Below are 14,091 nucleotides of genomic sequence, written 5' to 3' on the forward strand. Positions count from 1 at the left end.
CCCCTTAGCTTTCCACATCTTAAAGGGAGTCCAGAAATATAAGCGTCGGTGATTCTGCAGTGGCATTGTTCACTGTAGGGCTCACAGCTGGAGTATCCACTGGAGTATCTGAGCATTTGAGCTGGGCTGCCTGACACTGTCAGGTCCTGAGAGATTCATCCAGGCTAGGACTTTGGGTAAGCTCAGACCTCATGAACAAGGTGGAAGGGAGTTGCCATGATTTTGGAGCAGCACTTGCTAAGCACGTTGTTGCTCTGAACAACTCCTAAAGGTTGGTAGGTTGAGCGTTTTGCCACTAGGTCTGTGGAGAGAAACTGAGAGAGCTAGGACTGCCTGTTTGGGGCCTCCTAAAAGAATGACTGCAGCACAGAGAATCCTTCCTCTTTAGAGACTGTTGGTGCACAGAAGCCCCTACGAACCAATAAGGATGAGAGGAGCAAGAGCCACATGGACAAGACTGCAGGAGTCTTCAGATCCGGAGATCAGATCTCCCCCAAGACGGAGAGCAGTGACAGAGCTATAGCAGTGTAGACCTTAGGGACTTCAATATAACAGGAGACCCGAGGAAGGAGCATCCCTCTCCATCCTTCCCATACGCCCTACTAGCTGGGTGAAAACTAGGAAAATGCAGGTTACACACCAAAGAGAGCTGAGGTTTATGAGGTGTCGTGACCTCCAAGGTGCACGTTTCTATCCCTCCATCAACTGACTCGCTTTTTCTGGTAATAAAACCTTAGATGTATTTGATTATGGTAATATTAGACATTTACAGTCCTGGTACAATTCTAAATCCAAAATGCTCTGAAAACTGTTTAAAATAATTTTGTGGGTTGGGGCACCTGGGTGGGTCAGTCGGTTAAGCGTCGGACTTCGGCTCAGGTCATGATCTCACAGTTGGTGGGTTCGAGCCCTGCGTCAGGCTCTGTGCTGACAGCTCAGAGCCTGAAGCCTGTTTCACATTCTGTGTCTCCCTCTCTCTCTGCCCCTCCCCTGTTCACGCTCTGTCTCTGTCTCAAGAATAAATAAACATTAAAAAAATTTTTTTAATAATTTTGTGGCAAGTTTAACTCATTTGGTAGTAAACCTGACTGAAACAGACAGGATGCTATTGTATACCACACTTAATGAGAAATACCTATGTTTGGTGGCAAAAATATTCGTGTATTTGATCACAGACTGCCTCCACAGACCAAGTTGTGAACAATATGCAATTTATGGAAAATGCAGCTTACTGCCTTTCTGAAAGTGGGAGAATTCTGAATTCCAAAATCATCTGGCCTCGAGGATTTCAGAAAAAAAGACTTTCAACCCATAAATTGTTTTGGGGTTTTTTTTTGTAAATTTTGGTGCATTTCTTTATTCCTTAAAGAAATAAATATTTCGTTTGTTCTTCTCACCCTTACAGAGAAAACGAAGTGGGGGGAGGGGAGAAGCAAAACAAATGTAAATGGTGGTTCTCATGCTGATAAACTGTAGCCAAAGCTTTTGGGGGTGTGGGTTCCTCAGTAGGAGTCGGTTTTCGGAGGAGTGAAATCTGGATCTCTACCTTTCCAGCAGTCAAAAAAAAAAAAAAAAAAAAAAAAAAAAAAATCACCGATGTGGCTGTGGAACCGCGGCACCGTCGTCTACTGCCTCACAGCTGCCAGCCAGAGCGGTGTGGGAGCTGCTCAGCCTTCTGTGCCGTGTGGCTCGCGGGACCATAGCGCCATCTTTCTTCCAGATTTGGAATCGGATCTTCACCCGGCCTCTGGCCGACTTGCCTGCTTGAACTGTGACATCCACAAGACTCTCCGCACCAAGACAATTCCTTGACACTCAGATCGGAAAGGAAGTGCTGCAAAGGGGGCTAGAAAATGTGTTTTCTTTTCTTTGGTCCCCGAGCAATTAAATTCGTAACCTAATCTGTTAGGGAATGTGGGCCATAAACCCTGTGTTTCGTTAGTTTGCACCTAGTGAGTCATTTTACACACCAGACATTTTAATTTACAACCTGCTGCATTGCAGCGCTTTCCTAGGCCTTCTGCTGTGTGATAAGGTATTCTTCTGGCCGCTGAGGCTTAAAAAATATAGATACACTCTCTTAGTTCAGATTTTTTTCTTTCTTTTCAATTTTCAGTTGCAAATCAAACATGCAGTTACAGAAGCAGAGATTCAAAAATTGAAGACCAAGGTAAGCACCATTAAATGGTGTTTGAATTGTACTTTTGAAACTTTGGATGCTATGACTACATTCAACCCTGGGACTAAAGGATTTGTTCCTGTGCATTTGAAAGAGTACAGATGTGAGAGGTTCATTTCCACTGTTAGATAGGTAGACAAACCTGCCAGTGAGAACACCTACCCCGAGGGGGCAAGTGCCACCATACTCCCTCCGTGAAAACAGCACAGTATTTTAAAAATACATATTTACATATTTGCACATATGTGGCCGGTTCCCTCTGAGATTTCCTCGAAGATTAAATATTGTTAAAGGTTCTAGCATCCGAATTACATTTGACCGCTAATTATACTGTTATCATCCAAGTTCTTAGGTTGTATCTCTCTTTATTTATCTTATTTTAAGTAGGTTTAATCATTTATTTATTTTTAGCTTATTCATCAGAGACAATGTATTTTAATGTAACACGTTCTTTTTCATGGAAAAAAATTCCAGTTCTATTAATTAAATATTATGGAATTTAATACAATATGTGAATAATTGACTTGAGGTGCCAGATGCTCCTGGAAATTTTTAGACAAGTTTAGTTTGTATTATTTAAATTTGTGGGAAAAAAACAGTTCTTGATAAAGGGAGTATGTATTCTTAGTTTACATATGAAATAATACAAGATTCAAAAGGGCATGTTTAGTTGGTGAATTATAAGGTACTTGTAAATTACTAGAATTGTGTCTAATTTTATCAAATATGTCATTTCAAAGATTTAAAAATGTTTTTGAATTACTTTTAAAATAATATTCTTTATTGTTTTTATGGTCCTTTAAAAATTAAGACATGATTTCTCCCTCACCACTAATGATCTGTTTTCCTGTTCACACTGAACACTTATTTTGTTTTTTCCATGTGTTTTAAATGGAGATGAATTAGCAGGGCTATTTTGGTTAAATGGTATTCTCAGCTAATAACTCTGTAGCTCCTTAGTCAAAACATGTCTATACATCATTCATGGTGTCAGCCAAGCTCTGTGAATAATCATTTTTAAATTAGTAGTGGTTGATAAATAAACAACTTGAATACAAAACATTGCTTAATAAAAGATGCAGTAAAAACCTAGTCCTATTTTAAATTGCTATTGTTTCTTAGCACAGAATGGAAGAATAGACTTTTTTAAAATTGTCGGTTATAATGAGGGGGAAAGAAAGATTTCCCCTGTGGATTGTAAGTGCTTTAACAAAGCTTATATGTTAGACCAAAAACATTTAATTTAGAAAATCCTATAAATAAGAAGTTTGTATTTTGTTCTTTATTATATTGGCATGTAATATTTATAATAGCTTATTTTACTATGACTCTTTATATCCATGTTGAAAATTGAATTCCTAATTTTGAAATTTTTTTTTATTTTTGACTTTGTAATCTGTTTTGTCAATGCATTTAGTTTAAAATATACATATATATACATATATATATGTATTTGCTGAATGTGGTATGGTTTGGGGATGTCTTAGATTTTGAAAATTGTTAGTTGATAATAACTCCGCATCCTTTTGAATTGGAAAAGAAGCATGTGAAATAGGTGAAGCACTAGTTTAAAGGTCAGTTATTGTGAATAAATGACCTTTGACCCCTCACCTAACTGATCAGACTTGAATTTCTGTAGAAATAAGGGGGTTGGACTAGTTTACTATCTTATTCCTAAGAGTCCCTGGAAGCAGAAACACAGAAAGCTTCCTTTCTGTTTCATGGGAGGGATTTAAAATAATTCAGCAATAATTTATATTTTTACTTTCAGTATCTTTTATACTTTCATGCAAATTGTAGCTTATAAGGCTCTGGAAATTCAGAACACTGTCAGCAGAATAATGAGCTACAGACTATGTTCATGTCAATTGAAATAAGGGATGCCATCATATTATTAAAAGGGATAAAAACGAAGTGAAGATAACTAACATTTATCAGATTATGGCCAGGAGCGGTTCCAAGTATGGCGTTGTGTTACATCACAGTTCTGTCTTATAGGTAATACGCTGGAGTCTTAGAGAACTTCAGTTAGCTGCTTAAGGTTTAAAGGCCAACAATAATGGCAGAGCTGGGATTCAACTCTAGACTGAATGACTCCAGAGACACCCCCTCCCCTCATAACTATTAGGCCAAACTGTACTCCTGCCCTTCTCTCCTTCTCAGCATGCCTCTCCTCCTTTCGCTTTTTAGTTATTTTTTTTGTATGTAATTATATGAAGAAAAAAACTCTAAAAGAAAGTACACTGAAGTTCATCGGATAGAATCAGTCAGACTCTAAAACATTATTTATTTACTGTTCATAGAATTTCAAACCACGTGGTGTGATGGAAAGATCATGGGAGTTGAAATCAAATCCAAGCTGTATTATTTATCAGATGTGTGACCTTGGGCAAGCATTTCAATTTTCAAGGCTACCATTTTATAATTTCTGAAATGCTGCAAATACGACTTGCTCTTCTCATCTCAAGGTTCTAGATGATTAAGTATATGTGACAACAGAACTTAATTTAAAACATACTATAAAGACATGAAGGATTTTTGCTACAGAATACCCAGATTATCCTTATCTTGACATTTGCTTTCTCCAGCTGCAAGCAGCAGAAAATGAGAAAGTGAGGTGGGAACTAGAAAAAACCCAACTCCAACAGAATATAGAAGAAAATAAAGAGAGAATGTTGAAGCTGGAGAGTTACTGGATTGAGGCTCAGACGTTATGCCACACGGTGAACGAGCACCTCAAAGAGACTCAAAGCCAGTATCAGGCCTTGGAGAAGAAATACAACAAGGCAAAGAAATTGATCAAGGATTTTCAACAAAAGTAAGCAGCTTCTAATGACTAAAGAATAGATGTGTGCATCTAAAGAAGGTGTATATCCCATCATTTTGTAACATTTAGTAGAACAGAAAAAATAATCTTGGTTATCCCTTTAAGAAGCATAGTTAGAAAGCATAGTTTTGGAAATCACTTCTATGGTGTTTTCATGTAAGATAATATTTTGTTTATTTTACAGTTTTTTGGCAGTCGGTTATCTCTGGATTTCTTTTTGATAGTCATTCCTAGTAACTATGAAAACATTTAAATTTCTGTCCTTTTTGAAACAACTCTGTGACCAAGAAGCAAGAAGCCCAGTTGAAGTCACGCACACCCACCGTACATACAGAGAGGGCAGCAATTGGGCCTTGATGAGGCTGCTTCTGTCTCTGTTAGAATCAGTAACTGCAGAATTTTCCCACTTCAGATGGTGTCAATACTGACTAGCAAGACCCCCTGCCCTGCCATTTTCTCTTTCTCAGCTGTCGAGAGAAAACACAAGGGCCTCAGTCCCCTGCAGAAGCAGAGTCCTGGCACTACACTCTGCTTTTGCATTTTAACAGCTCTTTCCACACTCATGCTGCTTTGCTTCCCTCTGTTGGATTTTGGTGTAATTTCAGGGAAATTTTTACTGCATTTTTTCATCAGTTTACTTCTGGCCAGTTAGAACAACAAAAAGCAGTGCCGGTACCCTTCCCCATGCCAAGCCTTAGAAGCTAAGTGTATGCATAAGATTCATAATGTCTCTGTCATTTCCTATCACAGAAAGAATGTTTTTAATATTTAAAGGAGATTGCTATAAAATGTTTGTTAAAAAGGGAGAAATTACCCTTTGTGATCATGAATTCAGTACATCACTATTTTAACCCTTCTTGCCAAAAATAGTATACCTAATTTTATTTCATGAAACAACCTTATAACAAGCATTGCCAAATTTTCAGGTTGTAGTCCAGGCTCTCAAAATGGAGATATTTTCTCCCTCTCCCCATATTATCCTCAGGTGTGTAGGCGACAGCTCCCCTCCTCCCCCTTGCAGTGTTTCTGACCCACCCAACCCTTCACCACTGTCATTCACAGAAGGAAAATTATAATTATCTTTTGTAAACTCTTACCATCCAGTTCTATCAGCTTACTAAGCATATGACTTTGTTAAGTGTGGAATTATAACTACATGACGTGTAATTATCTCCACTAAACTTACCCATGGTGGGTCATTAGTCCAGTAGCCTCTCTCTAGATCTGTCTGGGTGTTTTAGAGTCAGGAGTTACAAATGAAAATCACAGTAAGCAGATTCAAAGCATTTTTCCTTACTTTGAGGTCCATTAAAATATTTTATTTGCTTTCATTACTAGATACCTTTTTTTTTCTAACTATGATTGAGTTTTGTCTATTTAAATAGCTGTCCAGTTATTTATCCCACTGTGCCATTTATTGCTTCAAATAAGAATGTTCACATGTCTCCTCATTTATTGGGTATCTGATGCAATCAGATCTTTTATTTTCTTCTTAAGAGAACTTGATTTCATCAAAAGACAGGAAGCAGAAAGAAAGAAAATAGAAGATTTGGAAAAAGCTCATCTTGTGGAAGTTCAAGGTCTGCAAGTACGGGTGAGTTATGTGCTTGGGACTACTAAGGAATAGGATGGTTTTGCTGAGTACTTGGAGAGGAGTGCTGGCTTAGAGTTTCATGGATGGATTTTTTTTTTTCCTTAGATTAGAGATTTGGAAGCTGAGGTGTTCAGACTACTGAAGCAAAATGGGACTCAAGTTAACAATAACAACAACATCTTTGAGAGAAGAACATCTCTTGGTGAAGTCTCTAAAGGAGATACCATGGAGAACTTGGATGTCAAGCAGACATCTTGTCAAGATGGCCTAAGTCAAGGTTTGTTTAACCTACCGCAAAAATTGTTTTTAATGACTGTAAAATTTGGCTTTATATTCTTCTTTTTCCTTCCCAGAGATTTAAAAGTTGAAAAATCTTTTCTGCCATGGGAAAGAAAAAAGGTTTATCAAAATAAGAACCTATTATTTCTTTCTTGTTTTATCAAAACTCAATGATTTCATGTAAGGAAATAACAAAATTGAAACTTAAGGCAAGCCAAGTGTTTTTAAGCCATCATAAAATTGATAGACTTAATAAACTACCTTAAAAAAATAAACTACCTTAAAATGATAGTTCGCCCCGTTGGGTGAAGCTATACTACTTACGTATTAATAAGTAAAGCTTCCGATTTTTAAGTTATTAGAATGAAGATCTTTTTCCTAACACCAGAAGGCTGATTACCTACTTCTGGTACTTGGAATTCATTGAGTTAAGAAGTTCTGTATCGTTTTATGCTTTTACCTTGGTGTCCTTATATACACTTCCCATTCTTTCCTGTCAAAGACCAAATAAGATCGAAACGCTGGAAACATTTTCTGTTGTAAATGTTTGTCTTGTTTTACATACCTACCATAAATCAGTCACTTACTTTCTTGCACAGACACACATCCATACGTAGGTTGTGTGTATATGAATGTGAATGAATGTTTTAATATTTGTGGTATATTTATAAATTAGAAAATGTATAAGAATTTATCAAGATAAATACACAGGAGTATATAAAACCTTTGGTTTCATCTTTTAAAGTTTGTACCTAGTGGTCCTCGGAAAAAGCGAAAATAAAACAATGTTGTGAATTAGCATTGTCATCTTAGGACAGACAGCTTACAGTCGGTGATTTGCCATGCAGTAAAACTGTCACTAATGACCTATTTAATTCTTTGATGATCTTTCTCACATATTAAAATGTCTCCAACGAGACTTTCCTGATACACAAGGGCTCATTAACACAAGTTAATGAACTTTTAGAACTAAACTCGTAGCCATGAAAAATGAAAAGTGTTGGACATCTTCCTTCAGAGTGAGATCTAGAGATTTGAGACCAATTTACTGCATTTATATCTTTTTGCGAGGCTTTCCCTTGATAAAATATGACGTGCACACGACGCCTCTTGGGCAGCTCTAAGAGGAGTGTTTGGCACCAGCATCACCGCTAACCGAAGACCTGTGTGTCTTCGGGAAGGTCACTCAGCGTCTCTGGGTTGGCTTTACTCTGTATAATATAAAAATAGTAACGCATCTTTTTTCTTCACACCAACATGTGTTTTGAGGTTATATGACTTAGTCCCTGAGGTGAATGAAAGCAAATTTATTAGAGCTTTTATAGGATTCTGGTTTTTGTATCTGGAACTCTATAAAGATTGATTTCTAAAGACAAATGCCAGAAAAAAATTAGTTTCTTTTTGAATATTTTAATTAAATTGTAGTTTGTAGTAAACATGTATTTCTACTGTGGCATGCACCAAGTATGATCAGTAACCAGTAGCTTTCCAATGTTCAATTCATTTCTGTTCATTTCTTTCAATTCAGAAATCTGTATCTTCTCAAACATATAATTAATGTTATTTATTAAATTATGTGAGTACAGAAGATAAACAAACTATACTATTAACACGCTGCTTTGGATCAAAACCTTATATTTCTTCTGAACCCTTTTCCTATTCTACACCCTCCATTTTGCCACATAATTATCAGTTTCCCTAGCAACACTGTCGGTTCACAGTGAGATGCAGAGACTACTAATTCTTACTGAAACCAATCCATGCTTGTGCGGTTGAGGTAGAATCAGTCATCTTAGACATTAGCAGCATACATATCAAGCGGCGCTCTTCCAGTTTTGCTGCCGAGGACAGTCAGTGATAAATCTCCTTGAATTTCAATTGCTTGATCACATAAACTAAAATGGCTTGGTCAGTAGCTAGATAGGAATGCTCTGGAAAGCACTTTTCTAAATTGATCCTTTGCGTCTGTTGCTAGGGAACGCCGAAGACCTAGAGGTTTGGAAAAGGAAGTAAACTGCGGACCTGACACAGGCCATTTGACATTTCAAGATCCACGCTCCCCCCCTGCCCCCCCCCCCACCTTTCTGCAACAAGATAGGTACAGCAGTTGCTGTCAGTTCTGTTAGTTTCTGCCCCTTAAATACAGGGCCTTTTCTCCCCACTTCCTATGGACTGTCCAGTTCTGACTTGCTTTCTGAGCACTGGAGTGTTTTATTGATAGGGTGAGTGCTTTAGCATATTTTTAGGCCTTGAGGCAGCTCAGTGAAGGAAAAGGATTATCATTTAAAGTCAATGAAAAATTATGTTAGAATGAAATAGTGAAAGAAGGAGAAAAGAAGGAGAGAGTGAAGGAGGCAGAAAGGGAGGAGGAGGAGGAAAGGAAGGACACATAAGCAGCCATTTCTTCACAGCACTCATGTTCTTCCAGGAATGGGCTTCCCAAATGAGGAGGGATTAATTACGTGACTCTCAACATTGAAGTATTGTAAGTTTTTAGAGTGATAAAATCGTTTTCAGGCCATGCAGAAGTTTACCACAGTTACAGTTCTATTTGAGCACCATTTGTGTGCTTCTCTCTATAAACCAAGCCTATCCAAGTATCTCATTAAAATTTTGATAGAATATATATACAAATCCATAACTTAATATCCTCTAATATATTTTTCTTATCATAATACATAAAAGAAATAGAACAGTTCTTTTCACCAGGAGCCATGACAAATCCTTATTAAGGATTATTACTTAATTATTAAGAGTTATTAATTAGCACTTATTTATTAAATAAACGCATTATTTTTCTTGTGTTCTGAGACATGAAAAGTAATTATTTTGCCCTCCTGCCTTGTTTTATGTTAGTCATTTCTTTTTCTTTTTTTTTAAGTTTATTTATTTTGAGGTGGTGTGGGGGGAGGCAGAGGGGGGGGAGAGAGAGAGAGAGAGAGGGAGAGAGAGAATCCCAAGCAGGCTCCTTGCCATCAGCACAGAGCCAGATGTGGGGCTTGAACTCATGACCCATGAGATTATGACCTGAGCTGAAGTCAAGAGTCAGATGCCTAACCAACTGAGCCACCCACGCACCTCTTGTATTTGTCATTTCTTAGTGCCTCAGTAGTGCTGGTCTATGTAAGAGTTCTCTACTGTGTATCCAAGGGCCCTTAGTGACTAGAAATGTCTGTGACTATCCAGGTTTTTAAGTCAGGATTAGAATAAGAGCAGAGAACAGTCATGTTAGAGAGATCTTGGTAGAAAAGGGTTGTATTCCTAGTTTGATTAAATTCCCTGGAGATCACTTTAACGACATGCGCTTCCTGCACTTTAGAAATTCCAGGATCCTTAAGATGAAACTGTTTTCATCTTCAAATATTTCAAAGGCTCTTTTTTGAAAGTTTATGCATATTCCATAGAGATAATGAAAGAAAGACTAAAACTAATTGATAAAAGTTACATATGAAGGCAGATTATGATTATCCTTCCTCGAGAGGTTAAAAGTAAGTTTGATACCTTTAGAAAAGTATTTTGAACCCTGAAAGCCTAGTGGCATACTGACTAGTAAGAAGAAAGATGGCTCCGGGGTAGAAAGAGCAGTGTTTGTCCCTGCTAACTATACAACAAGGCATGTAACTTGCAGGATTAAGGATGGAGAAGATTAAGTATTTGGCATAGGACAAATACATACATGATACATTTTAAGAGATGAGAGGGAGTTTGAAGAAAAGGGAAAAAAATGAATAAAATTAGAATGATTTTTTTTTCTGATTCATAGACTTTATGTTAAAGAATGAGACCTGATGTTAAAGGTATGCTACAGGGTATTCTTGGACTAAAAGTAGGCTTTGAATACCTGAAGAAGAATTCATACTTGTTTCTGTAAGCACCATGACCCATTGATACTTTGGAGGCTTAACAGGAACTGGGTCACTTATAGGTTTGTAAACGTAGTTCAAGTATCTCTGTGAATTTTGGGTATTACTACCAAATGCTTCTTCTTTCTCATACACACTTAGCCATTGGGCCACTAGAGAACACTGAATGTTATTTTCCCTAAAGTGTAAACATGGAAGATTATATAAAGCGTTTTATTCATAGTTCTTTAGTTACTTACCATTCCGTAGCTCTAATAAGAACTGTGCCAGAAGTCTTTTTCTTCACATGGAAGAAATGGACTGAAGGTGCAATATGGCAGATTGTAAGAAAGTCTAGACTTGCAGCATAAATTGTATCTGGAATTAATTACTGAAACCTGGGTGTCTTTAAAAAAAATATTTCTCAGCTACTCTCCAGGTAATTTAAGTATATCCTGGATAAAGGAGTATAAGGATATGAAAATAATACCTTCTCGCTTCCTCTCCTTTCCTTTACACTTTTTCCACAAAATGGTTTGACTGTTGCAATAAAGCTCTAGATTTCCTAAAAGTACATCCCTAAGATGGTAGTCTGCACCTGAATCATGGACCCAGGATGCTTGGTCTGAAACCTAGGCCTTGTGGACATGTCAGTGGAACTCTGAGCCTGCTTAGATATTCAAGCCAGTCAATTCTCTGATCATCAGGCCCCACCCACATATATTCGCTTATTGTGAAACAGCTGTTAGCTTATTGGTTTGCATGAAATCTGATTTCTCTGAATTCAATCACTTCTTTGAAATTTACTCTGATTTAAATAAAGTCTTTATCAGGAAGAGCCAGGTAACCAGATGCCATTAAGAGTATCTACCTTTTTTACCCATGTGTTTTTATCCTTATACTTCATTCATTCATATATTGTCTAGAAGTAACTTGGGGAGACACCTTTATATGACAGGATTGGATAAATTGATAGTGGCAAGATAAGAAAGAACAATAAGGATGAGGAAAGAGTGGAACCAGAAATACTGCAAGTATTTATACCATGCTTATAGTATTTCTGAGGCAAGGCCTTTTATCTGGCTCTCAGCTTTCTAGTTGTCAGAAGGCGAGGGGGAAACCATTGTTCATTACATCATTCACAGTGTTCCTAAGATAAAAAAACAAACCATTTGCTTAAGTGAAGTACAACTATTGGCACAAATAATGCATGATTTGGAGCAAAAGTGATATTAATATTAACATCCTTAATTGGTGATTGTTATTAGGACATTTTCACACAGTGGCCTTCAACGTTAGACTAATGGCATCACACAAATGTATAATGTAGCGTTGTGTAAAACTAATTTAAATTATTGGGGAGAGGATGAATAAGACATGACAGTACTTAGCTGTTAATCTAGTTTGGTGCTCAGGTGCTCTTTCATGTATATCAGACAAATTTAGTAACCATGTTTAAAACTTCTAAAATGTATTACTGAGAGAGAATGTTTAAAAAAATCTCACCCTATAATTGTTTTGGTTTCTTTTGGTTTTGTCAGTTTTTGCTTTATATGTTTGAGGTGATGTTAGTAGGTACATACACTTTAGAATTGTCATATCTTCTTTGGCAGATTGACCTTTGATCTTCAGAGAATGTCTCTATTTTTGGTAATTCACTTTAATGTCTACTTTGTCTTATATTTAAAGAGCTATATCGGCTGTCTTTTGGTTAGTGTTTGTATGGTATATCATTTTCTTCTACTGTGTACTTTCAGTGTCTTTTGTAAACAGCATATAGTTGGGTTTTTTTATTACAATTTCTCAATCTCTTTAAATTTTCCCAATTCTTTATTTTTAAGATGCGTTTAGAAAGTTGTTATTTAATTTATTTACTTATATGTTGAGTTTAAATCTAAGCTCTTACTATTTGTTTGTAATCTAACAAAAACATCCTTGTTATTTTTATCTGCTTTCTTGCTTTCTTTTGGGTTAGTCAAGTGTGGATGTTTTTCTCCAACTTACTCTTTTCTTATATTAACTTTTCTTCTTTTTGTGGATACCTACAGATATAGTTTAGAATATTTGCAGAAGAACATGTCCTGAATATTCATTAATATTTTTCCCATTCAACTGATTATTTTTTTAATCCTCAGACTTTATTGGTATGATTAAAAACATTCTCTTAAATGATGACAGAATTTATGAACATGAAAGAATATTGGTGACTCTCCCTTATAACCAGTATTTTAAATTTGAATATTTGATATTTGCCAGCTGTATTGCTAGTCCTTCCTTATTTTATTAAAAACAATCCATTTATTGGTTCCATGTGAAGTCCTAACAATTATTTTTTAGGGGAATGAGTCCCTACTGCAATTGGATATAAAAAAAATATCTTTCATAACACCTGAAACTAATATAACACTGTATGTTAATTATACTAGAGTTAAAAAAAAAAAAAAAAAGTCTTCTGCAGTTGGAGTGTGACCTGCATTACTGAGTAAAGAGTTAATAAAATTCTTCAAAAAGTTGGGGTTTGGGTTTTTTTTTTTAATTCTTTTTATACACTACAGGTGTTGTAGTTCTTAAATGAGCTTTTAATAAATACTGAGTGGCAATAAGTTAGAGTTTATACACCTTGGCAAATGCCTAGGGTATGGTTTTCTACGTAACTAATGGATTACAGGTCTGTATATTTAACAAACAGTTAAGCTGCAGATGGGGTTAATATATTTTTATAAGACTTAAGCTGTGTAACACAGTTTTGTTCTGGAATAGAGTTCCTTTTCTACTCTAAGGTAGGCAGAGTAAATACCCACTAGCTGGCCAGGATTCTCATCATTAAACAAACAAACAAACACCCTACTTATTCACAGAGATAAATACTGAATCCAGAAATGTATTTTATATACATTTGTGTGTGTGTGTGTGTGTGTGTGTGTGTGTGTGTGTGTATATATATATATATATATATATATATATAATGTATTTACAGGAGAAACATACATAATCATCTTCTTAGATGAAGACATTTAATGAAGTTGAACACTTATTCACAATCAAAAGTTTATTAAACTAGAAATACAAAAGTTTATTAAACTAGAACTTTCTTAACTTGATATGTGAAGCTAACAAGTCTATCAAGCATCAGATTAAGTGGTGAAATGTTAAAATCAAGAATTTCCTTTAAAAAAATTAAGAATACTGTTAACATTTCACCGCTTAATGTACTATGACCTCTTGTATTCAGTGTTGTCCTAGTAAGTACCAGACAAGCAAAAGAAGTAAAAGATATAAGGAATAAAAAGAAAGAAGCATAATTATTATTATTCACTGATAATAAAATTGAATACATAAAAAATGCTCAAGAATGCAGATTATTATAATT

General features: G+C 36.1%; 1 protein-coding gene across 11 annotated transcripts in view; it reads left to right on the top strand.

Moving 5' to 3' along the window:
- Positions 1-14,091, top strand: part of PPP1R9A (protein phosphatase 1 regulatory subunit 9A) — a 323,173-nt gene that overhangs the window by 260,972 nt on the left and 48,110 nt on the right. For all 11 annotated transcript variants that reach the window (XM_042966701.1, XM_042966692.1, XM_042966687.1 and 8 more), the window contains 4 exons: positions 2,117-2,170; positions 4,768-4,997; positions 6,504-6,600; positions 6,706-6,877. In XM_042966701.1, the coding sequence (XP_042822635.1) occupies positions 2,117-2,170; positions 4,768-4,997; positions 6,504-6,600; positions 6,706-6,877 (553 nt within the window). The remainder of the gene's footprint in view (positions 1-2,116; positions 2,171-4,767; positions 4,998-6,503; positions 6,601-6,705; positions 6,878-14,091) is intronic.

Source organism: Panthera tigris, chromosome A2 (genome assembly GCF_018350195.1).
Source record: "Panthera tigris isolate Pti1 chromosome A2, P.tigris_Pti1_mat1.1, whole genome shotgun sequence".
Lineage (NCBI taxonomy): Eukaryota > Metazoa > Chordata > Mammalia > Carnivora > Felidae > Panthera > Panthera tigris.